We start from the raw sequence: 26,489 nt of genomic DNA, 5'->3' as shown, positions 1-26,489 counted from the left end.
TGTATTGCGTCCTCGTTTTGAAGCAAGTGAATACGACAAGGACAGTGATCTTAGAGACAGGACAAACTAATACATCTTTGTATTGTAGTTCAAGGGACAAGATGTTTTTGTTCTTACACTGGGACTTCTACCCCCCCCCCTCCCCCACTCTTCTTTTTACACCGGATTTGACTTATCGAATTTACTAAGGCCACAGCGTTCCATTACATTGTTTCTTTGATTCAAGCGTATTTCTAGGAACTTTTGTTGTGTGCCAGGACACTGACATGACATATTCTTAAACTTTGTACCATACTTCATTGTATTTACGATAAGACCCCCCCCCCCCCCACCGCACCTCCACAAACCCATTACAAGAACAATTATTCCCTGATCTTAATCTTCACAAAGATACGGATATCCGTGTCCTTTCAACACCAACACGGAAAGGGTTAATTAATAGAATATGAAATCATGATCAGTCAGAATTGATCAAATCCATCCGAATTTTCTTTTCTTTCACTTTCAGGTAATTTTTGAACAATAATTACTTACATCTGTGAAGCGTCCTTATTAAGGGTCGTATAGTTCTTTCATATAGGGAACCACACGTTAAATTGTAGTCGCCATTACTTCCTTGTATACATAAAACCAGGCAAAATGAAACACTGCTTACGCCAATTTGGTTTTCCACTGCACCTTTCTTATTCGCACTTGTATTGTAGTGTGAACAATACTTGTTATGACCTAATATGCTAACGTTGTTTTTTTTTTTTTCACCAGCAGATTTTTTGCCTGTTTAACAGTCATAAGTGTTATAGTCTAACTGTTCCCGTTATAGCACGTATCACTTCACTGCAGTATATCAAAGACAATCCATTTTCATTATTCCACATAACAATTGAAGCTATTGGTTTGTGGTTGAACTTGCAGGCGTTATGTATGTATTGAAATTACCTGTAGACTCCTAAGTTCCTTATCACTCAGTTCTTCAGTAGCTGCTATATATGTATCTATTGCTGAGTTTTACTGAAGACTGGAAGTTTCGTGTTAATATTTACGAGTATATTTGGAAACTTTCTTTTACTGCGGTATCATGGTTACTTCAAAGATATCGTGGATGTTTTTTATATGTCAAGTCGGATATATGTTGCAAGTCGTAACTGCCGAAGAAAGTAAGTGACGGTCAAGGGTAAATTTGTACTTGTAAATGTAAACATACATACATACATACACCCACATACACGCACGCATACATACATTCACTATTCGTGATATCTCCAAATACCAATACTCCTTGGGCAAGAATGAAACTATGACACTTTATGGAAAATAACTGATAAGAAAGTTAAACAAGTGCATTGTTCATATGTTATGTTGAAATATTCTAGTAGCAAGTAGGTAATATGATAAACAACTCACAATCACAAATGACACTTCAGTAAATGATGAATGGTATATGGATTATTTTGGCGATATACGTTCGGATATGTGTAAGTACTACAATACTGATGATCTTAATATGATGCCTACTAGTAATTTCAATATTTTTCATTTAAATAGTCGTAGTCTCAATAAGAATTTCAGTGCGATTAATGACTTTCTTTCAACTATTAAACACGATGTTACAATTATAGGTTTCACGGAGACTTGGTTCACAGATGACTTGTCTCCACTCATTAAATTAGATAGTTATTCACTTGTCGAGAGTCATCGCTCTGTCAAGAAGGGTGGAGGGATTTGTTTATTTATTGATCAAAAATACACATTCAGTCAACGTGATGATATTTCAGTATTTAATGATCATGTTGAAAGCCTTTTTGTCGAAATAAGAGTTCCCTTCATAAAAGGAGATATAATCGTTGGCATAATCTACCGTCCCCCTAGTGGAAATATTACTTCGTTTAATGATTACATTTACCAAACACTGGATGGTATCACTAAGGAGAAGAAACCTTGTTATTTGTTGGGTGACTTCAATATTGACTTCAATAGGCCAAACTCGTCGGATTTTTTGAATATTTTAGTTTCTTGTAGTTTCATCCCCACAATCACCAAACCTACCCGGGTTTCTAGTTCTTCCTCGTCACTTATTGACAATATCTTGACTAACGGCAATTTGGGTGACAATAATGTCATGATCTCCTATTCAGGAGTTCTTATCACTGATATTACTGATCATTTTCCGATTCATTTAAATATTTCTTTTTTACCTACTAAGCATGATCGTAAGGATTTTTATGCTCAAGATTTTTCAAATATCAATATTGATAATTTTATATCGGAAGTATCTGGTTTGGACTGGCATCAAGTTTTCAATGATGATAATGTTAATAATGCTTTCAATAATTTTCACAATACACTTAGTGAAATTTATAATAAAAATTTCCCTATGAAACTTATTAAGGGTAAGAAGACGAGGAAGAAACCTTCCCCTTGGATCACTTCTGGTATCTTACAATCTATTCGTACAAAAAATAAGCTTTATAAAACATATATAAAATTGCCTACAGCAGATAATAAATACAATTATGCACGCTTCCGGAATAAGCTTAACCACGTTCTCCGTATTGCAAAAAGGAATTATTATTTTCATCTTTTTAATGAAAATAAAAACAACATGAAAGAAACATGGAATATTATCAATGGCACTCTACAGACTAGAAAAACCAACCATTTTCCCGATGTTTTCCATTCTAAGGATGGTCATGAAATCACTGATGTTAATAAAATAGCAAATGCTTTAAATAATTATTTTGTTGGCCTTGGTCCTTCCTTAGCCAGTTCCATTGATTCTAATGTTCATTTCAGTAGTCACCTAGGGGATTCCAATCCCTCCACTATTTTTCTCTTTCCTGTGACTGAAAGTGAAGCTTTTAATGTCTCAAATTCAATTTTTGCTACTAAGAAATCGGCTGGTTTCGATAATTTCCGCCCGAACATTATGAAATTGATAATACCTTATATTGTAAAACCACTGACTTATATTTTCAACCTCTCATTTACCTCGGGTATATTTCCTGATATTCTTAAAATTGCCAAAGTCATACCGATATTTAAAAATGGTGACGTTCATTTATTTAGTAATTATCGTCCCATTTCTATACTACCTTGTATATCGAAAATCTTGGAAAGGTTGATTTTTAACCGTCTCAATGCTTTCTTTGATAAGTTTCATATTCTCAATGAAAATCAATTTGGTTTTCGCCCTGGCCACTCTACAGAACTTGCTTTGGTCAATGCAGTGGATAAAATTCATAGTGCTCTTGATTCGGGTGATAATTGTATTGGTGTTTTTTTAGACCTTTCCAAAGCATTCGATACCATCGATCATGGAATTCTTCTGGGGAAATTATCACATTACGGTATTAGAGGTCTAGCTCTTTCTCTCATTTCAAGTTATTTGTTTAACAGGCAACAGTACGTTTCTTTTTCTGGAATCAATTCTGATAATCGTTCAGTTAAGTGCGGAGTTCCTCAAGGGTCTATATTAGGTCCACTTCTTTTTATAATTTACGTAAATGATATTTGCAACGTCTCTACAAATTGCTCGATTGTCCTTTTTGCTGATGACACTAATATTTTTTTCTCTGACAGCAATGTAGAAACTCTTAAAGTAACCATATGTAATGAATTAAATGCGTTTTATGATTGGTTTTCTGCTAACAAACTGTCTTTGAATATTGATAAAACAAATTATGTGGTATTTGGTAACTCCTCTAGAACATTAAATGCTGATTTATATATGCATGGTATTTGCCTTAAAAGAGTCGATAATATTAAATTTCTTGGTGTGTATATTGACTCTCAGCTCTCTTGGAAAGTCCATATCAATCATGTTTGTAAACAAGTTTCTAGAGGTGTAGGTATTTTATCTAAGTTAAAATATACTTTTCCAAGGAAAATTCTGAGATCTATTTACTATAGTATTATATTTCCTAATCTATCGTACTGCTCTTCAGTTTGGTCTGGTACTTTCAATACTAATCTTAATAAGCTTGTCATTCTCCAAAAACGGGCTGTGAGGCACATGACGTCTTCAGCTCCACGTGATAATACCAGTTATTTATTCTCCTCCTTAAACGTGCTCAAGTTCACTGATCTCATTTCTTTAAATATTCTGACGTTTACTTACCGTGCTATGAACAATCTGCTTCCAAGTTCTTTTGCTACCTTTTATACAATTGGTCACTCTATTCACAATTATAATACTAGACAAGCTGGTCATTTGCGTGCTTCTTTTTGTCATAATTCAAAGAGCATGCAAAGCCTCCGTAATCGATCTATTTCTTTGTGGAACAATCTTCCAATCAACTTGAAATCCTATACATCCATGGCTTCGTTCAGGCGACATCTGAAAAATTACTATGAAAGCCTTTATTGATTGTATCCGTTGTAAGGGGTGGGAGTAGGTGGTGGTGGTTGGGGGGGGTAGTGTTATTTGTCTTATGTGTTAAGGTTATCTGTTTTTTTTGGGGGGGGGTTCTTCTTTTTTTTAGGTGTTAAGGTTTTCCTTTTTCTTTGATGGGAGTACTCTATTCGATTAAGCCCACAAGGGTTTCTTAGTTTACTTCCTTTCACATATTTACTTATTTGCAGTTATATTGTCTTGTTCACCTTGTATTACTATGTGTTAAAACAATAAATTAAATCAAATCAATCAAATCAATCATACATTCATGTTTTTGCTGTATATGCTGTATATGTATCTATATATATGTATCTATATATATTGTATCTATATATATATGTATCTATATATATATATATATATATATATATATATATATATATATATATATATATATATATATATATATATATATATATATATATATATATATATATATATTGTAACTAGAGATGGTCAAGCTTACCACCCTACTCCTTAATTTCGGGAAAAGTTCATCATTAGAGAAATCATTATAAAATTGGTCGAAATTGTGAGATAAAAGTCGCATATGAAGGAATACGTCAAAGTTTTGCTAGCGGAATAGCCAAGGATAATGTGGCACTTTTAAAATAAAGCATGCGAGGCCAAACTTTGAGAAAAGGAATCTAATTGCGATTTAAACGTCGCCTTCGAAGAACGAGTCGATATTTTAAAATATCATAGCCGAAATTTTCAGCAAAAGTCGAAAGTTGGAGAATACCTTCGAAAGCGTCAAACTTCTCAAGGGAAAAATATTAAGCAAAATTTTAAATAATTCAAAAAACGCAAAGTGTTGAAATACAAATTACAAATTACAAAACCAAAATCAGTACTACAGATAAGTTCAAGCAAAAAAATTTCAAACTTCAAATTTCGAAGAAAGAGAGAAACTCCAGTTAAAAATCTGAAGAAAAGTAGCTTAATTTAGGCTGGGATAAGATGCTTGAAATTTCGATATAAATTGTTTGTAGTAGCAGTTACAAAATTAACCTTCTCCCGACGGCTTTTGCCCACTTGCCCCCCCCCCCTCCTTCCACTCCTGTTTGATAGCTTCCAACGCAAATACTTGAGACATAGTCTCGGAGAAATATTGTCAACGAATAAACAAAATGAACCCTAGATAGTTGGGCACCCGGCTAACCGTGTATTAGTCCAATTTATCATTTATCATAACTCGTTCGTGATCTAAAGCAGAGGTAGGCATTTTATCGATAAAATAATTCGTCAATGTCAGATTTTCATATTTAAATAACAGTTAAACAATATTGTATAATTCCTTTTTTGTAATATGAGATTATGTCTCATATTTTATGACAGTGTCTGCAAAATCTGCGTGAAGTTTCGATACAGCTTAATGGAGATTTTGTTGCACTGGTCATTCGATATCCTGTTCACTGTAAAGATTTCCTGATTTCAAACATTTTCATAAAATTGAATGAATCATTATGGTACATATCACTGTTTAAAAACTTGCTTAATTTCCTTTCTTTTCTTAGACTGTACGATGCAACCGTTCGATAATGATGGTATGATCAGCATCACACCACCCGACGCATATTATCAACAAGGCAGTGAACGCATATACTGCTGGATGATTGAGCTTCCGCAAAACTCAAATGATTTTATTCGTATCAGGATTGCACATTTGTTATTGAGCACAAGTATGGGACCATGTTTCGATACCTTTAGCATAACCGAAGTAAGTTATACGCGTGTCCACAGTATTATGTCTATACCCTCTTATATGCTTACCAATTCGTTCGCTATATGCTGGGTCAAATTCTAGTTCATTGCTAGTGCCTATTACAATCATCATCATCATCGTCGTCGTCGTCGTCGTCATCATCACCATCATCATCATTATCATCATCATTATTAGTATCAGCATCGTCATCAGCATCCTCATAATTAAAAAAATGAAGTATTTACCACGCTCATATATCCAGTTTACATAGAATGCTTTCATGTTCAAAACAAAATCCTAAACTAATTGTAATAATAATGCTCAATGCAAAGTTTAATTAACGTTAATAACATAAATAACATAATTCTGTGTCGTTTTGTGCCGCTATGCAGTGCACTAACCATTAATCATGTCAATTTAAAATACATTATATGATAAATAAAGCTCAAAAGAACATTATTGAAGAAAAAGCAACTGACAAGCATTTCCAAATAAACTGCAAAAAGAAATTCTAGGATATAAATCAAATTAAAAAGTGAAAAGAGTGTTGCGTATAGTTTTCAATTTTCGCAATACCAGAATGTAATGCAACAATTTAATACTTTGCTCAGTTTACACGTATTTTTTAAGAAGTAGTATGAAACATCATGCACTATTGGGCGTAATACATATTGGAAGGCCTATCCATCGAATGTGGAAGTCCATGAATGTCCATAGTTTACGTAAGTTATCGAATCACTCAGTCGTAGATCCAGGCGTGTATACCACTTTGAACATAGTTATAATTTATTACCTGTATCATGCAAGGGTAAGTATAACATCCATTCAAATGGCTTCAGCGTATACCGAGTAACACATCCTGCTATATAAAACTATAAAACTTAAATAAAAAGTTAAAGTTAAAAAAAAAAATGTTTTGGTATGAATCCTTTATCCACAACTCTGGAGACTGACTTGTGTACTTTCCAATCACGAAAACTATTAAACTTATCAGTCACGGAAATCCCTTGAGGATCCAGGTGGATATGGGACGGTTTCATGTTTTCATCAATCCTTTTCAAGATTTTCGTGGATTATAGTGATATGGAAAGGAATGATAATTGATGAGTAGCTATTATCAAAGATTTAGTCCACCTTTAATTCATCTACTACATAATTCATCAATTTAGAATGAAAGTAACTTTTTACCTTCAAATCTTAACTATTTATGAATAGAATAAAAAAGGTCTGTGGCATTTTTTTGGCAGTTTTGTGGCAATATGAGCACGATGGTTTTGAAGGGAATGTGTTTTTGTTCGGGAAACTGTATGAGTCCGTCAACGAGGAATGTATCTCGGGGATGTTATTTTGAAGCTCGTTTGACAAAAGCCAATGAGGGAATTAAACAACGTCTTCAATTCACAGTGAATTTTAGCCTTGGTAAATATCATTTTTTTTTATACTTCCCAATTTTTGTATGCACAATTTTATTGGTATGATTCTTTAACAAATAATAGAAAAGCTTAAACCCAAGAATGACGTTAGGCACGAACTTAATTTTAATTTGTTGCAGACTAATTGACTCTGGTAAAATACTGCTATTAGTCGCAAGTTTCATTTCTATAACAATTTCAGTCGATGAGAAGTGACAATTGATATTACCGAGGTTCATCATTAAAGTGACTGAATTATGTAGTCTATTACATAAACCAGTAGGTCAGTTCCTCAGATTGCAATCCAGAACTCAATGGGAGAATATAAGACATGTTTACATGCATTGGTCAAGGACACAATGATACAGAGTGTCTGTTGTTTATATCAATGTATGGGTTAAGTTTTTAGTAGTTCTAAAACAATAGACTAATATTAAAATTTAGACCTGCACATGGGGAGCCGAAGTCATCATCATTCAACCCTTGAAAGAGCATTCCATGAATTTAGTTTATGTTATGTGAATATCTTCAAACAATAAACTGGCTACAGACGTAGTACTGGCACTCAAATGTTTGGGGATTTTTACACTTGAAACACATCAATCTCTTTGATGATCTTTATATGCCTTTCAAAGTTTATGACTGTTTGCACGACTGTCTGTCGGTACTTCGCTGCGGTTCACGAGTAAGACCGGTGGCAGACTACTACGACTACTGAACGAGACCAGACTCAACTCAACCGTCGTGACGACGTTTTCTATATTTGTGAAGATCCAGATGTAGTCTTTACATCTGACCAAGGTACACTGAGAGCCTCCTGAAAGACACAAGGGCTGCTTTCACAACGACAGCTGTACTTCTAGTTCACTCTCAAAATGATTTCTTAGTGATTGGATTTTCTTGATTTCCCGCCAGATACAGATTCTTCGGTTCCCAGTGCGCCATTTTCGACGACGAATGCTGCTATCTCTTCCAAATCCTCTAGTCATGGTAAATATCATACAATTTTGTTTTTAAACTTCCCAATATAATATGCACAATTTCATGTATGATTCAGTAACATATAATAGAAATGCTGAAAGCCCTGAAAGACGCTAGGCACGAAAATTATTTTAATTTGTTGCAGACTAATTGTCATTGCTAAAATACTGCTATCAGTGTCAGTTTCATTTCTGTATAAATTTCAATAGATGAGAAATGACCTCTGAAATGACAGAGGTTCATCATTAAAGTGAATAAACTATGTAGTCTATTACACAGACCAATGGGTCAGTTCCTCAGATTGCAATCCAGAACTCAATGGGAGAATATGAGACATGTTTACATGCATTGGTCAGGGACACATCGATACTGTGTGTCTATTGTTTATATCAATGTATGGGTTAAATTATTAATAGTTCTAAAACAATAGACTAACATTGACATTTACACCTGCACTGGGGAGCCGACGTCTTAATCATTAAACCCTTCAAAGAGCATTCCATTGATTTAGTTTATATTATGTGAATATCTTCAAACAACAAACTGGCTGAAGACGTAGAACTGGCACTCAACGGTTTGGGGATTTTACACTTGGAACGTATCATTCTTTTCGATGATTTTTATATGCCTTTCAAAGTTTACGACTATTTGCACGACTGTTTGTCGGTACTTCGCTGCGGTTCACGACTAAGACCGGTCGCAGACTGCTACGACTATACTGAACGAGACCGGACTCAACTCAACCGTCGTGACGCCGTATTCTATATTTGTGAAGATCCAGATGTAGTCTTTACATCTGACCAAGGTACACTGAGAGCCTCCTGAAAGACACAAGGGCTGCTTTCACAACGACAGCTGTACTTCTAGTTCACTCTCAAAATGATTTCTTAGTGATTGGATTTTCTTGATTTCCCGCCAGATACAGATTCTTCGGTTCCCAATGCGCCATTTTCGACGACGAATGCTGCTACCTCTTCCAAATCCTCTAGTCATGGTAAATATCATACAATTTTGTTTTTAAACTTCCCAATATAATATGCACAATTTCATGTATGATTCAGTAACATATAATAGAAATGCTGAAAGCCCTGAAAGACGCTAGGCACGAAAATTATTTTAATTTGTTGCAGACTAATTGTCATTGCTAAAATACTGCTATCAGTGCCAGTTTCATTTCTGTATTACTTTCAATAGATGAGAAATGACCTTTGAAATGACAGAGGTTCACTATTAAAAGTGACTAAACTAGGTAGTCTATTACACAGACTATCAGGTCAGTTCCTCAGATTGCAAACCAGAACTCAAAGGGAGAACATAAGACATGTTTACATGCATTTGTCAAGGACACATCGATAATGTGTGTCTGTTGTTTATATCAATGTATCGGTTAAGTTATTAGTAGTTCTAAAACAATGGACTATCATTAACATTTACACCTACACTGGGGAGCCGACGTCATAATCATCATTTAAAAGAGCATTCCATGGATTTAGTATATTTTACATGTCAATATCTTCAAACAGTAAACTGGCTACAGACGTAGTACTGGCACTCAAATGTTTGGGGATTTTTACACTTGAAACATATCATTCTTTTTGATGATTTTTATATGCCTTTCAAATTTTACGACTATTTGCACGACTGTCTGTCGATACTTCGCTGCGGTTCACGACTTAGACCGGTCGCATGCTGGTACGACTACTAAACGAGACCGGACTCACCACAACCGTCTTGACGACGTTTTCTATATTTGTGAAGATCCAGATGTAGTCTTTACAGCTGAACCATTGTACACTAGACTTCTAGTTAACTGGAAAAATGATTTCTAAGTGATTGGATTTTTCTTGATTTGTCTACAGAATCAGATCCTTTGGTTTCCAATACGCCATCTTCGACGACGTATGCTCCTAACTTTTCCAAATCCTTTAAAGGCAAACAGACGGGGCCTGTTTCGAAAGTTCTCGTGCCCGTTTTGGTTACACTCATCATGATCCTTGTAGTAGCATTGAGTGTTGCATTATTCATACGGTACGTAAACGTCTTTCTGTGCAGGTCGGGGATTTGATGCTGAAATTTGAGTTCAAATGAACAGAAGAACAAAACACTTTGCTCAGCATTATTGATATAACATTATCAAATTTATCAAGTTTAAGTTTTCTCGTCAAATTGTTCAGGTTCAGATTTTACCGTCCTCCCCATACAAAGAATTGCACTTTGTGATAAACATGGGCAACTCTGTAATGGAAACACCTTATTCTGCCATTTTATAGATAACGAACAAGTTATGAATTAATCTATATAATAACTTGATGATGTATTTCTGTCCGATTGATTCACCAAAGGGAATTAAGTATTGCGGATCTTAGAGATGACATTAGATTGAAAATGAAGTTCTTGAAATTCACAAAAGTTTGGTAACTATAACGAAAACTTCACAAACAAGGTAATACCAAGTTTTTCAAGTCCAACATATACTAGACAACAAAATTGTACATAATTCACAATCATTTATGAGATACCGAACTTTCTTGCTAAAACTCAAGTATTTGATCAAATCGTCTCCTGACTTCTGATAAAGTATTATCTTACCGTGTGAGGAATTTCATTTTAAAAATTCCTGACAGTAACTGAGAGTAGATTTTGAGAATAAAAAATGTAAACTTCACATTACGTAACGTAGCTTGGAGTAGTACTCAATTTGCCATACCCATTTTTACGTGGAGGTGTAAAACGTGGTTTATTTATGTAGATTGAACAATGATTTAATAATGAATATAATGATATAAACTGAGTAAATGATGACCTATAATGTTTAATTATAGTTCCATCACTCGATGGCCGAATTATCTCGACAACCCGTCATTTTACTATTTTTTCCCTCTTTCTCAGTTATTACAGACGACGAAAAAGTGATGATAAAGTGGCAAGCAACACGACCTTCAATAATGCAGCGTACTCTCAGAATGATGTTATCACAAGTGAAAGTCATGTCGAATCGCAGCTGAGTGACAGAAATGTGAGGACCGAGACCGTTAATGAGAATCCAGAAATTTCACATTCTGAACGACTTCAAGGAGACAATGTAGAGTATAATCCACTTTATATCGCTGGAAATGAGCCAAATAAAGAAGGACAAGTTGATAATGTTGCTTATCAGAGCGTGGATGAAGCCAATCAAAATCCTCACGAATATACATATATAGATTTGGAAGGGAAACAAGAAGAGGGTAAGAACGCAAATCAGGGCCAAACTAGTCACGTGACCAATGTAACCGACGGGAATGCGTCTAGCATCCCTGTTAAGCCCCCAGACGAAAGTAAATATTACTATATTGAGCCACGTATTCATTAATATGCAAATATATGCATTTTAAGATAGTTATAGAGAATGTAATAGTAAAGGTAAATATTATTTTCGAAAGGGAACAAGGGGGCAATCCATTGAGTCGTAGATTGCATTCCAAACTTTGGTTACATTAACGCTTTAATGACATTACTCCGGTGACACAATAACATACTGTACATCCATCAAGTAAATAAGCCTTAAGTTTATTTGGAGCCATATTCATTTCGTTGGAGTCATATTCTCGGTCCTTTAAACATTTTGACATTCTCGTAATAACGAGAACTATTTTTTCGACAATCATATTTGCCTTCTCGTCTATTGCGTCATTATTCACAGAGACTCAACAGCATATGGCAAGACCTGCACCTAACAAGTTTGAAGTCCATTAGGTTTACGCTTTGGGAGACTCGTGACACACTTTGTCGCACAAATTTGACCCAGTTTGGTCTTTGACCCCATTGACCATTTCACCTTTAAAACATCACATACAATGATACGATATCAAATTCACGAGATTAATTTTCATGCGCGGGTGGGCGGAGTTCTGGCAATTTGTCATATTGGAACGTCCTAAATACAGGCAAACAACAGTTGTTCATATTTAATGACTAGTGACCCCTTACATTTGACCTTCTTTCGTCGTTACTCACAGACCCTTAACAGCACTTGACCAGGTATATACTCTCACCAAGTTTGACCTGTATCGGGCTTACAGTGTTTCGCACGAATTTGACAAAGTTTGCCTTTTGATTTCCATTGATCATGCATGTGACCGTCAGTGTTTTAAAAGTAAACTTTGAAAGTCTGATAGCCCACATGGTTTCGAGGATTTCGGTCATTCAAATAAAAAATGGTAAAAACATAATGTCAAAATTATGTTTTGTTTTATAACTCTTTATTCATTGTTTTGAGTATGTATATATTGTTGCTGTTGGTGTTTTTACATTTTTATTCAACATTTTTGTGTTTTGTTTATACTTATTTTTAACTGTATTCTGTTTGTAACCTTCATATTTGATATTTAAGGTGTTGTGCTGCAGGGCGACACATATTGCATCACCAATAGACAAACTCAGAACAAAATTTTTATTAAATAAATGTTTATTCGAAACTAACATGTTTCATAAGTTTTTTGAAAATTACTTCCTGTATTTGCCATTTCTGCTGTTTAAAATAAATCGAGGCTAATTCTTCTTCAGAAAACAATTCTTGACTAGTCTTATTTTTTGTCCTTTTTTTAACTTCAAATCAAGAACTGGTAATATCATTGATCGAAATAATCTCATAGCTGTACGGAAATATATATATTTTTTATTAAAAAGAGTACAAAAGATATCGTGTACTTCATCAGATTTATCCTAAGCACTATACTACTCTTGCTTTCAAAACAACTGTTTACCATCAAACAACTTTGCTTAGAAAATGTATTTTTAGTAGTCTCTTGAATTACCATTGCTGAAAAGTATTCAAATAATGTCATTATTTTACGTATTTTACATCGATGATATCTTCCTAATTTGGCCACATGGTACACCGACGAGCTGTTGAGAGTGAAGCCTAATGGTACACTAGACTGAGAACTTCTCAAAAAGATAAACCTACAAAGAGCCTTTGGTATCTACCCCACCCCACCCCACATCAAACCATCTATCACCTATAGTCAGTTATTCAAATAAAGTTCACCCACTGTCGCTCTCAAAATTAGGACACAAAGTCAGTATACCCAGAAAAAAACAATGGATTCATTGTAACTTACTTTTTCAATCTTCCCGATCATAGCAACGACGATTTCAAGTCTACCATAAAAAAAGGGGGGTTGCCCTCGACATATGCTAGCCCCCCCCCAAAAAAAACAAACAAACAAATGTATTCAAACTGATCTTACGATGGCAAAGCACAAAATGCGGAACCAATTGGGATTTTATCTTGTTTGTCCGACAAACAATATGACTTGAAGCACGTCGACAGTGTCTGTAACTCTGTTTAAGGTATGTTTGTGTGTTCACTTATACTGTTAGTACTGGAGAAGAACCTACATGTTATCTGGAATATTTAGTTCACGTCACACATATATACTGTCAATACAAGTTGTAATATACAAAAAGGATGTAACATTGCGTGTCGCAAATCTCTTTTATGTTGGTATTGAAGGCATTGCTATACATCACTTATTAAACTTAGAATAAGCATATATAAATGAAACGTCATTTCCCTACATCCCGTCAGCAAATAATTTGTTCCTTCACGAGTGTACACTGAAATATGGATTTAGGTTATGTCCAGTGCGGGGCTTTGGTCATGATCAATTCGAATTTATAAAATTCATCCTTATTTTCGTTTCTATCATTTTCAGATAATAATTATTGAACAAACAATACTGATCCCCATGTCAAGCTTTCTATAAATACTCGTAGGTCTTCCCTATAGGGAAACACATGTTAAATTATAGTCGTCTTTATTTCCTTTTAAATAAAAACCAGCCAAATGATAAACAGGTTACACAAAAATGGGTACCACAATCCCTTTCAAAATTAATAGCAATTGTATTGTTGTTTGAACAATATCAGTTAACTCTGAAAGGCCAAACTTGCTAACGCGTGAATTTCATTCCAAGAACAAAAGATTTTTTGCCTTTTTATCAGTCATACGTTTTATATATCTAACTGTTCCCGTTATCGCACGTATCACTTCACTTCAGTATATTTCAAAGACATCCAGTTTCGTTGTTCCACATAACAACTGAAGCTATTAGTGTGTGGTTGAACTTGTACGCGTTATGTTTATTGAAATTACCTACTCTCTCTAATTTCCTTATCACTCAGTTCTTCAGTAGCTCCTATATATATTTATCTATTGCTGAGTTTTACTGAAGGCTGAAAGTTTCGTGTTAACTTTACGAATATATTTGGAAACTTTCTTATACGGCGGTACCATGGTTACTTCAAAGATATCGTTGATACATGGTATACTTCAATTCGGATATATGTTGGCAGCCGTAACTGCCCAAGAAGGTAAGGTTTAATCACTTATTCTTTTGACGGTCAAAGGTAAATGTGTACGTGTAATTGTATACATACATACACACATACATACACACATGCACACGTACATACAAACAAACATTCACTTTTCGTGATATCTACAATCCCCTATGTAATGACCATTTCGATCTTTTAGCAACGAGAACGCAAAAAATTTCGGAACATGAATTCTAGCTGGCAGTAAACAAATTTCCTAGGCTGCTCTTTAAATGCCTCAAATCTTCTATAATTGCCTCTATCAACCCAAGTGTTGCGCAAATATACTTCTGTGTACTTCAGCCTCCAATCAATCCCATACCTATTTCAGCTAAAGTAACTAAATAAGACATCTTCCCATAACCAACATGTTTTGAAGACGTTCTCAGTTCATCACGACGCCTCAAAGTAATGTCCAACATAAAGACCGCTCTTACTGTGACATAAATGTGAATCGAGGTTTGTCGGGCAAAAATCGTAGGTCACCACAGAATTAGGCTAAAAACCAAATATCAGAATTAAAGTCACCCATGAGGGAAATTCATTAAGGAAATACCAATACTCCTTGGACAAGAATGGAACTATGACATTGTATGTAAAATAACTAATAAGAAAGTTAAACAAGCGCACTGTTCATCTGTTATGTTGAAATATTCTAGTAGCAAGTAGGTTATATGATAAACAAACTCACATTCATACATTCATGTTTTTGATGTATGTATATGTATGTATATATATATACATAGGCATATAAATAACTTTCTTAATTCCTTTACAATACATATACCGACACATGCTTACAAGAAGAAGTGTGGCAATATTATTTGCTGAACGTTAATGACAGTTCAGCAGTTAGAAGGTCCATGCATACTTAACTTGGCGACAAACACTTTGAAATTTACGGATTGTTGAAACATAGTGTTAAAGACATATTACATCGTGAACGAATAAACACAATGCACCCTAAATAGTTGGGCAGCCGGTTGACCGTATATTATTCCAATTTTCATTTTTTTTAACAACTCGTTCATGATCTGACGCACAAGTAGGAATTTTCTTTATAAAAGAATTCGTCAATATCAGAAGATTTTCGCTTTTAAATTACAATTGAACAATATTGTAAAATTCGTTTTCTTATATGAGACTATATCTCATATATTTTATGGCAGTCTCTACTAGATCTGCTTGAAGTTTCGATATCTTAATGATGAGTTTTTGTACTTGCCATTCGATTTCTTGTTCACTGTTAAGATTTCCTGATTTTTAAATATTTTCATAAAATGTTATGATTCATTTTGGTACATATCACTGTTCATCAACTTGTTTAATTTCCATTCTTTCCTTAGACTGTATGGTGATACAGTTACATGATGCTGTTATAATCAGCATCACACCACCCAGCGCATATTATCAACCAAACATGGGGGAAACATTCTGCTGGTCAATTACGCTTCAGCTCAACTCAAATGCAAATGATTTAATTCGTATCAGCATTACATACTTGTCATTGGAGAGGAATATGAACATGTGTCCCGATACTTTTAGCATAACCGAAGTAAGTTATACGCGTACCAAAAATACTTTCTATATACCCTTCAATCTATATGCTTACCTCTCCATTCGCTATATGCCGGGTCAAATTCTGGTTCATAGCTTGTGCCTATTACAATCATCGACATCGTCATCTTAGTCGTCGTCGTAATCATAATAATTATAAAAATGATTATAACGACGATGATGACGACGATGACGATGACGATGACGATCAGAATGATGAATAAGAATAAGAATAATAACAATAATCAAATAATAACTACAACAACAACAATAATAATAATAATTATAATAATACAGTATTTATAATGCGCACATATCAACTCTACATAGAACGCTGTCAAGTTCTAATTTGCATCTTGTTCTTGCTGTATATTATTAGTAAAAAAATGTTTTTACTTAATTCAATTTGTTCAAAACAAACACCTAAACTAGTTGTGATTATCAGGCTCAATGCAAAGTTTAAATAACGTTAATAACATAAATAACATATTTCTGTGTCGTTTTGTGTCGCTATGCAGGTACTCTAAACATTAACCATTACATCTTACTTGAAGAAGTTACATTACATGATACATAAAGCTCAAAAGAACATTTGAGAAGGAAAACCAACTGACAAGCATTTCCAAATAAACTGAAGATAGAAATTCTAGGATATAAATCAAATTTTAAAATGTGAAAAGAATGATGCGTGTAGTTTTCAATTTTTGCAATACCATTATGTTATGCAACAATTTAATATTTCGCTCAGTTAACACATATTGGTTTAAGAAGTATGTATGAAACTTTATATACGATTGGGTTTAAGAAATATTGGGAGGCCTTACTATCGAGTGTGGAAGTCCATGAAAGCCCCTGGTTTACGTAATTTTACGAATCACTCAGCCTTAAATCCAGACGTGTATACCACCGACAATGGTAATAATTTCGAACCTGTATAAGCAAGGGTAAGTATAACTTTCATTCAACTTTCTTCAGCGTATACCGAGTTACATATCCTGCTACATATAATTTAGGTTCAAACCTGTTTTAGAACTCCCTTGAGGATCCAGGTGGATATGGGAGGGGTTCATGTTTTCATCAATCCTTTCCAAGACTTTCGTGAATTTTAGTGATATCGAAAGGAATGCTAATTGATGAGTAGCTATTATCAAAGATTTAGTCCACCTATAATTCAAATACTATATTATTCATCAATTTAGAATGAAAGTCCCATTTTACCATCAAATGTTTACTATTTATGAACAGAATAATAAATGTCCGTTTGAATTTTTAACAGGTTTGTGACGAAATGAACACGCCGCTTGTGGCGGAAATTTGTTCTTGTTCGGGAAACTGTCCCATTCCGGTAACGCGCAGTGGATCACCGGGTTGTTATTTAAGAATTCTTTTGAAAAAGGGCAACAACGGAATGCGTGACGAATCACGTGGTTTTCAAGTGTATTTTAGTCTTGGTAAAAATAATTTGTTTTCTTTTTTATATTCCCAATTTTTGTATGCACAATTTTATATATGATTCAGTAACATAAAATAGAAATCCTTAAAGCGCAGAATGACGTTAAACACGAACTTAATTTTAATTCGTTTCAGACTATAATTGACACTGCTAAAATACTGCTATCATTGCCAGTTTCATCCTTATAACACTTTCAATGGATAAAAAAAATGACCATTGAAATGACCGAGGTTTAAAGTGACTGAACTATTCACACAGACCATTATACTGTGTGTCTGTTGTTTATATGAATGTATGGGTTAAGTTATTAGTATTTCTAAAACAATGGACTAACATCAACATTTAGACCTGCACTGGGGAGCCGACGTCATCATCATATATAGTATATTTTATTTCAGTATTATCTTCAAACAACAAACTGGCTACAGACGTAGTACTGACAGTCAAATGCTTGGGGATTTTGACACTTACAACATATCAATCTTTTTGATGATTATTATATGCCTTTCAAAGTTTACGACTGTTTGCACGACTGTCTGTCGGTACCCCGCTGCAGTTCACGATTAGAACCGGTCGCAGACTGCTACGAATATACTGAACGAGACCGGACTCAACTCAACCGTCGTGACGACGTTTTCTATATTTGTGAAGATCCAGATGTAGTCTTTACAGCTGAACCAAGGTAACCTGTGAGCCTACTGAACGACACAAGGGCTGATTTCACAACGACAGCTGTACGTCTAGTTAACTTGCAAAATTAGTTCTTAGTCATTATATTTTTCATGATTTGTGTACAGAATCAGATCCTTTGGTTCCCAATGCGCCATTTTCGACGACGAATGCTGCTACCTCTTCCAAATCCTCTAGTCATGGTAAATCTCATACAATTTTGTTTTTAAACTTCCCAATATAATATGCACAATTTCATGTATGATTCAGTAACATATAATAGAAATGCTGAAAGCCCTGAAAGACGTTAAGCACGAACTTAATTTTTAATTTGTTGCAGACTAATTGTCACTGCTAAAATACTGCTATCAGTGCCAGTTTCATTTCTGTATTACTTTCAATAGATGAGAAATGACCTTTGAAATGACCGAGGTTCACTATTAAAGTGACTAAACTAGGTAGTCTATTACACAGACCATTAGTTCAGTTCCTCAGATTACAATCCAGAACTCAATGGAGAACATAAGACATGTTTACATGCATTGGTCAAGGACACATAGATATACTGAGTGTCTGTTGTTTATATGAATGTATGGGTTAAGTTATTAATAGTTCTAAAACAATAGACTAACATTAACATTTACACCTGCACATGAGGAGTCGACGTCATCATCATTTAACCCTTAAAGGAGCATTCCAGGGATTTAGTATATTTTATGTGAACATCTTCAAACAACAAACTTGCTACAGACGTGGTACTGGCACTCAATTGTTTGAGGAGTTTTACACTTGAAACACATCAATATTTTGGATGATCCTTTTATGCCTTTCAAAGTTTACGACTCTTTTCATGACTGTCTGTCGGTACTCCGCTGCAGTTCACGATTAGAACCGGTCGCAGACTGCTACGAATATACTGAACGAGACCGGACTCAACTCAACCGTCGTGACGACGTTTTCTATATTTGTGAAGATCCAGATGTAGTCTTTACAGCTGAACCAAGGTACACTGAAAGCCTCCTGAAAACACAAGTGCTGCTTTCACAACGACAGCTGTACTTTTGGTTCAGTCGCAAAATGATTTCTTAGTGATTGAATTTTTCTTAATTTCTCGACAGATACAGATTCTTCGGTTCCCAATGCGCCATTTTCGACGACGAATGCTGCTACCTCTTCCAAATCCTTTAGTCATGGTAAATATCATACAATTTTGTTTTTATACTTCCCAATATAATATGCACAATTTCATGTATGATTCAGTAACATATAATAGAAATGCTGAAAGCCCTGAAAGACGTTAAGCACGAGCTTAATTTCAATTTGTTGCAGACTACTTGTCACTGCTAAAATACTGCTATCAGGGCCAGTTTCATTTTTATAACACTTTCAATGAATGAAAAATGACCATTGAGATAACCGAGGTTTATCTTTAAAGTGACTGAACTATAGTCTTTTACACAGACCATTAGTTCAGTTCCTCAGATTGCAATCCAGAACTCAATGGGAGAACATAAGACATGTTTACATGCATTGGTCAAGGACACATAGATACTGTGTGTCTGTTGCTTATATGAATGTATCGGTTAAGTTATTAATAGTTCTAAAACAATGGACTATCATTAACATTTACACCTACACTGGGGAGCCGACGTCATCATCATTAAACACATAATAGAGCATTCCATGGATTTAGTGTATTTTACATGTCAATATCTTCAAACAGCAAACTGGCTACAGACGTAGTACTGACACTCAAATGTTTGGGGATTTTTACACTTAAAACATATCATTCTTTTTGATGATTCTTATATGCCTTTCAAAGTTTACGACTGTTTGCACGGCTGTCTGTCGGTACTTCGCTGTCCACGATTAAGACCAGTCGCAGGCTGCTATGACTACTGAACGAGACCGGACTCAACTCAACCGTCGTGAGGACGTTTTCTATATTTGTGAAGATCCAGATGTAGCCTTACAGCTGAACCAATGTACACTGAGAGCCTCCTGAACGAAACAAGGGCTGCTTTCACCAACGACGGCTGCTCGTCTTGTTCACTTGCAAAATTATTTCTTAGTGATTGGATTTTTCTTGATTTCTCTACAGATACAAATTCTTTGGTTCCCAATACGCCATCTTCGACGACGTATACGGCTACCGTTTCCAAATCCTTTAGTCATGGTAAATATCATACAATTTCTTGTTTTATACTTCCCAATTTTTTTATGCTCAATTTGAAATGGTATGATCCAGTAACAAATAATAGAAAAGCTTAAAGCCCACGATTGTCTGTTGGTACTTCGCTGCGGTTCACGACTTAGACCGGTCGGAGACTGCTACGACTACTGAACGAGATCAGACTCAACTCAGCCGTCATGACGACGTTTTCTATATTTGTGAAGATCCAGATGTAGCCTTACAGCTGAACCAAGGTGCACTAGGAGCCTCCTGAACGAAACAAGGGCTGCTTTCACCAACGACGGCTGCTCGTCTTGTTCACTTGCAAAATTATTTCTTAGTGATTGGATTTTTCTTGATTTCTCTACAGATACAAATTCTTTGGTTCCCAATACGCCATCTTCGACGACGTATACTGCTACCGTTTCCAAATCCTTTAGTCATGGTAAATATCATACAATTTCTTGTTTTATACTTCCCAATTTTTGTATGCACAATTGTAATGGTATGATCCAGTAACAAATAATAGAAAAGCTTAAAGCCCACGATTTTCTGTTGGTACTTCGCTGCGGTTCACGACTTAGACCGGTCGGAGACTGCTACGACTACTGAACGATATCAGACTCAACTCAGCCGTCATGACGACATTTTCTATACTTGTGAAGATCCAGATGTAGTCTTACAGCTGAACCAATGTACACTGAGAGCCTCCTGAACGAAACAAGGGCTGCTTTCACCAACGACGGCTGCTCGTCTTGTTCACTTGCAAAATTATTTCTTAGTGATTGGATTTTTCTTGATTTCTCTACAGATACAAATTCTTTGGTTTCCAATACGCCATCTTCGACGAGGAATGCTGCTAACTTTTCCAAATCCTTAAAAGGCAAACAGACGGGACCTGGTGCGAAAGTTCTCGTGCCCGTTTTGGTTATACTCATCATGATCCTTGTAGTAGCATTGAGTGTTGCATACTTCATACGGTACGTAAACGTCTTTCTGTGCAGGTCGCGATATGATGCAGCATTTTGAGTTTAAAGGAACAGAAGAACAATATAATTTGCTCAGCATTATTGATATAAGATTTAATGATGTTTCTACAGATTTTCGACTTGTGTTTGTCTTTTACTTCAAAATTTTCCACTTTTTATTGAAGTTTGAACTGTTTTAGCTTCAAATTTTTACCTGTAATACCGATTTTTTTGGGGGGTAATTTGTTTCTCAACATTTTGCGTTTTTCGAATTATTAAAATGTTTAATATTTCTTCCATGAAAAGTTTGACGCTATCGCAGGTATGCTCAAACTTTCGATATTTTTTCTGAAAATTTCGACTATGATATTTTGAAATATCTACTCGTTCTTCAAAGGCGACGTTTGTATCGCAATTTAGATTCTTTTCCTCAAAGTTTTGGCCTCTCATCTTAAGCTGTCGCATGCTTTATTTTGAAAGTTCCACATGATCCTCTACTATTCCGATAGCAAAATTTCGACGTATTCCTTCAAATGCGACTTTTATCTCAACGACCAATTTTATAATGATTTATCTAATTATGGACTTTTCCCGAAATTAAGAATTAGGGTGGTAAGCTGGAGCATCATTAGTTACAAAAGTGTGTGTGTGTGGAGGGATGGGGGGGGGGGAGGTTGGTGGGGTGGAAAACAATCCGTAATTTCAAAGTGTTTGTTAAGTAGGCATGGACCTTCTAACTGCTGGACTGTCAATAACATTCAGCAAATGATATAACCACACTTCTTCTTGTAACCATGTGTCGGTAAATGTATTGAATAGGAATTAAAAAAGTTATAAATATGCCTATATATATGTATATATATATATATATATATATATATATATATATATATACATATGCATACAGCAAAACATGAATGTATGATTGTGAGTTTATTTATCACATAATCTACTTGTAAGCATATTTCAACATAACTGTGATGAACAATGCGCTTGTTTAACTTTCTTATCAGATATTTTATATAAAATGTCATAGTTCCATTTTTGTCCAAGGAGTATTGGTATTTCCTTATAGATTCCACTCATGATATTTGGTTTTTAGCCTAATCCTGTGGTGACATACGATTTTTGCCCAACAAATATCGATTAAGTTACATTAATGCCAAAGTAAGAGCGGTCCTCATGTTGGACAGTGGGGCGTCGTGCTGAAATGAGAACGTCTTCAAAACGGCCTGGGGGAGGGGTCTAAGGGGACGGGTTGTCTCCCTCCCCTTTGGATTTTTTGTGCATTTCCAGGTGGCCTCAGATGCAATTTGGTGCAATATAGCACACTTCAACACCCACTCCATTTTGTAAAGAATTTTGCATTTTCACCTGGCCTTAGATGCAATTTGGTGCTTCAAATGAGATTTTTTTCTCATTTGGAAATGAAAAAGGGGTTTTCTGACTTGCGGAGCGGGGGGGGGGGGTGGGGGCGGAACGATACTTCCGCGCCCATATTTTTCACTTGGGGGCTAGCTCGGGGTGGTACTCAATGTGCGATACCCACTTTTACGTGGAGGTTTAAAACGTGGTGCATTATAGTAGATTGAACAATGATTTAATGATGAATATAATGATATAAACTGAGTTAATGATGCCATATAATGTCTACTTATAGTTCCATCACTCGATGGCCGAATTATCCCGACTACCCGTCATTTTACTATCTTTTTTTTTTTTCTCAAACTCAGTTATTACAGACGACGGAAAAGTGGTGATAAAGTGGCAAGCAACACGACCTTCAATAATGCAGCGTACTCTCAGAATGATGTTATCACAAGTGAGAGTCATGTCGAATCGCAGCTGAGTGACAGAAATGTGAGGACCGAGACCGTTAATGAGACCCCAGAAATTTCACATTCTGAACAACTTCATGGAGACAATGTAGAGTATAATCCAATTTATGTCGCTGGAAATGAGCCAAATAAAGAAGGACAAGTTGATAATGTTGCTTATCAGAGCGTGGATGACGCCAATCAAAATCCTCACGAATATACATATATAGATTTGGAAGGGAAACAAGAAGAGCGTAAGAACGCAAATCAGGGCCAAACTAGTCACGTGGCCAATGTTACCGACGGGAATGACTCTAGCAACCCTGTCAAGCCCCCAGACGAAAGTAAATATTACTATATTGAGCCACGTATTCATTAATATGCAAATATATGCATTTTAAGATAGTTATAGAGAATGTAATAGTAAAGGTAAATATTATTTTCGAATGGGAACAAGGGGGCAATCCATGGAGTTGTAGATTGCATTCCAAACTTTGGTTACATTACCGCTTTAATAATGACATTACTCCGGTGACACAATAACATACTGTAAATCCATCAAGTAAATAAGCCTTAAGTTTATTTGGAGCCATATTCATTTCGTTGGAGTCATATTCTCGGTCCTTTAAACATTTTGACATTCTCGTAATAACGAGAACTATTTTGTCGACAATCATATTTGCCTTCTCGTCTATTGCGTCATTATTCACAGAGACTCAACAGCCCATGGCAAGACCTGCACCTAACAAGTTTGAAGTCCATTAGGTTTACGCCTTGGGAGACTCGTGACACACTTTGTCGCACACATTTGACCCAGTTTGGTCTTTGACCCCATTGACCATTTGACCTTTAAACATCACATACAATGATACGATATCAAATTCACGAGATTAATTTTCATGCGCGGGTGGGCGGAGTTCTGGCAATTTGTCATATTGGCACGTCCTAAATACAGGAAAACAACAGTTGTTCATATTTAATGACTAGTGACCCCTTACCTTTGACCTTCTTTCGTCGTTACTCACAGACGCTGAACAGCACTTGACCAGGTATATACTCTCACCAAGTTTGACCTGTATCGGGCTTACAGTGTTTCGCACGAATTTGACAGTTTGCCTTTTGATTTCCATTGATCATGCATGTGACCGTCAGTGTTTTAAAAGTAAACTTTGAAAGTCTGATAGCCTACATGGTTTCGAGGATTTCGGTCATTCAAATAAAAAATGGTAAAAACATAATGTCAAAATTATGTTTTGTTTTATAACTCTTTATTCATTGTTTTGAGTATGTATATATTGTTGCTGTTGGTGTTTTTACATTTTTATTCAACATTTTTGTGTTTTGTTTATACTTATTTTTAACTGTATTCTGTTTGTAACCTTCATATTTGATATTTAAGGTGTTGTGTTGCAGTGCGACACATATTGCATCACCAATAGACAAACTCAGAACAAGATTTTTATTAAGCAAATGTTTAGTCGAAACTAACATGTTTCATAAGTTTTTTGAAAATTACTTCCTGTATTTGCCATTTCTGCTGTTTAAAATAAATCTAGGCTAATTAATTCAGAAAACAATCCTTGATTTATTTATTTTTTGTCCTTTTTTTAAACTTCAAATCAAGAACTGGTAATATCATTGATCGAAATAATCTCATAGCTGTACGGAAATATATATATATATTTTTTTATAAAAAGAGTACAAAAGATATCGTGTACTTCATCAGATTTATCCTAAGCACTATTCTACTCTTGCTTTCAAAACAACTGTTTACCATCAAACAACTTTGCTTAGAAAATGTATTTTTAGTAGTCTCTTGAATTACCATTGCTGAAAAGTATTCAAATAATGTCATTATTTTACGTATTTTACATCGATGATATCTTCCTAATTTGGCCACATGGTACACCGACGAGCTGTTGAGAGTGAAGCCTAATGGTACACTAGACTGAGAACTTCTCTAAAAGATAAACCTACAAAGAGCCTTTGGTATCTACCCCACCCGACCCCACATCAAACCATCTATCACCTATAGTCAGTTATTCAAATAAAGTTCACCCACTGTCGCTCTCAAAATTCGGACACAAAGTCAGTACACCCAGAAAAAAACAATGGATTCATTGTAACTTACTTTTTCAATCTTCCCGATCATAGAAACGACGATTTCAAGTTTACCATAAAAAAAGGGGGATTTCCTTCGGCAAATGCTAGGCCCCCAAAAAACGAAACACATGTATTAAAACTGATCTTACGATGCCAAAGCACAAAATGCGGAACCAATTGGGATTTTATCTTTAATGTCCGACAAACAATATGACTTGAAGCACGTCGTCAGTGTCTGTAACTTTGTTTAAGGTATGTTTGTTTGTTCACTTATTGTAAGTACTGGAGAAGAACCTATATGATATCGGAAATATGTTGTTAACATCACACATATATACTGTCAAGACAATTTGTAATAAACAAAGGATATAACATTACGTGTCGCAAATCTCTTTTATGTTGGTATTAAAGGAATTGCTTTACAATACTATTTTAAAATTAGAATAAGCAAATATAAATGAAACGTCATAAGCCAAATCCCGTCAGCAATAATTTGTTTCTTCACGAGTGTACACTGAAATGTGGAATTTGGTTATTTATGTCCAGTGCGGGGCTAAGGTCATGATCAATTCGAATTTATAAAATTCATCCTCACTTTCGTTTCTATCATTTTCAGATAATTATTGAACAAACAATGCTGATCCCTATCTCAAGCTTTCTATGAATACTCGTCGGTTTTAGCTATAGGGAAACACACGTTAAATTCTAGTCGTCTTTATTTCCTTTTAAATAAAAACCAGGCAAAATGATAAACAGCTTACGCAAAAATGGGTTTCCACAATCCCTTTCAAAATTAATAGCAATTGTATTGTTGTTTGAACAATATAAGTTTACTCTGAATGGCCACACTTGCTGCCGTGTTCCATTCCAATACCAGCAGATTTTGGACCTGTTTACC

The 26,489-nt window shown here is 35.2% G+C and overlaps 2 protein-coding genes across 6 annotated transcripts in view; one reads left to right on the top strand and one right to left on the bottom strand.

Annotated features, from left to right (window-relative positions):
• Nucleotides 1-26,489, bottom strand: part of LOC139974403 (uncharacterized) — a 114,344-nt gene that overhangs the window by 60,319 nt on the left and 27,536 nt on the right. The window lies entirely within an intron of this gene.
• On the top strand, nt 820-24,331 carry LOC139974405 (uncharacterized). Of its 5 annotated transcripts, XM_071981536.1 has the most exons (10): nt 820-1,154; nt 5,908-6,110; nt 7,343-7,514; nt 8,423-8,497; nt 9,408-9,482; nt 19,649-19,723; nt 20,632-20,706; nt 21,074-21,148; nt 21,515-21,683; nt 23,405-24,331. In XM_071981536.1, exons 1-10 carry the CDS (start codon nt 1,076-1,078, stop codon nt 23,865-23,867), a joined length of 1,461 nt encoding a protein of 486 aa, XP_071837637.1. In that variant the 5' UTR covers nt 820-1,075; the 3' UTR covers nt 23,868-24,331. The 5 variants fall into 5 exon arrangements, with proteins under 5 accessions (XP_071837637.1, XP_071837638.1, XP_071837643.1 ...); XM_071981537.1 differs by lacking the exon at nt 20,632-20,706 and having other exon boundaries at nt 821-1,154; XM_071981542.1 differs by lacking the exons at nt 19,649-19,723; nt 20,632-20,706; nt 21,074-21,148; nt 21,515-21,683; nt 23,405-24,331 and adding exons at nt 10,348-10,516; nt 11,387-13,028 and having other exon boundaries at nt 835-1,154.

This window comes from Apostichopus japonicus, chromosome 9 (genome assembly GCF_037975245.1).
Source record: "Apostichopus japonicus isolate 1M-3 chromosome 9, ASM3797524v1, whole genome shotgun sequence".
In the NCBI taxonomy this organism is placed as follows: Eukaryota; Metazoa; Echinodermata; class Holothuroidea; order Aspidochirotida; family Stichopodidae; genus Apostichopus; species Apostichopus japonicus.
The sequence above is the reverse complement of the archived record's forward strand: the minus strand, read 5'-3'. Positions and strand labels throughout refer to the sequence as shown.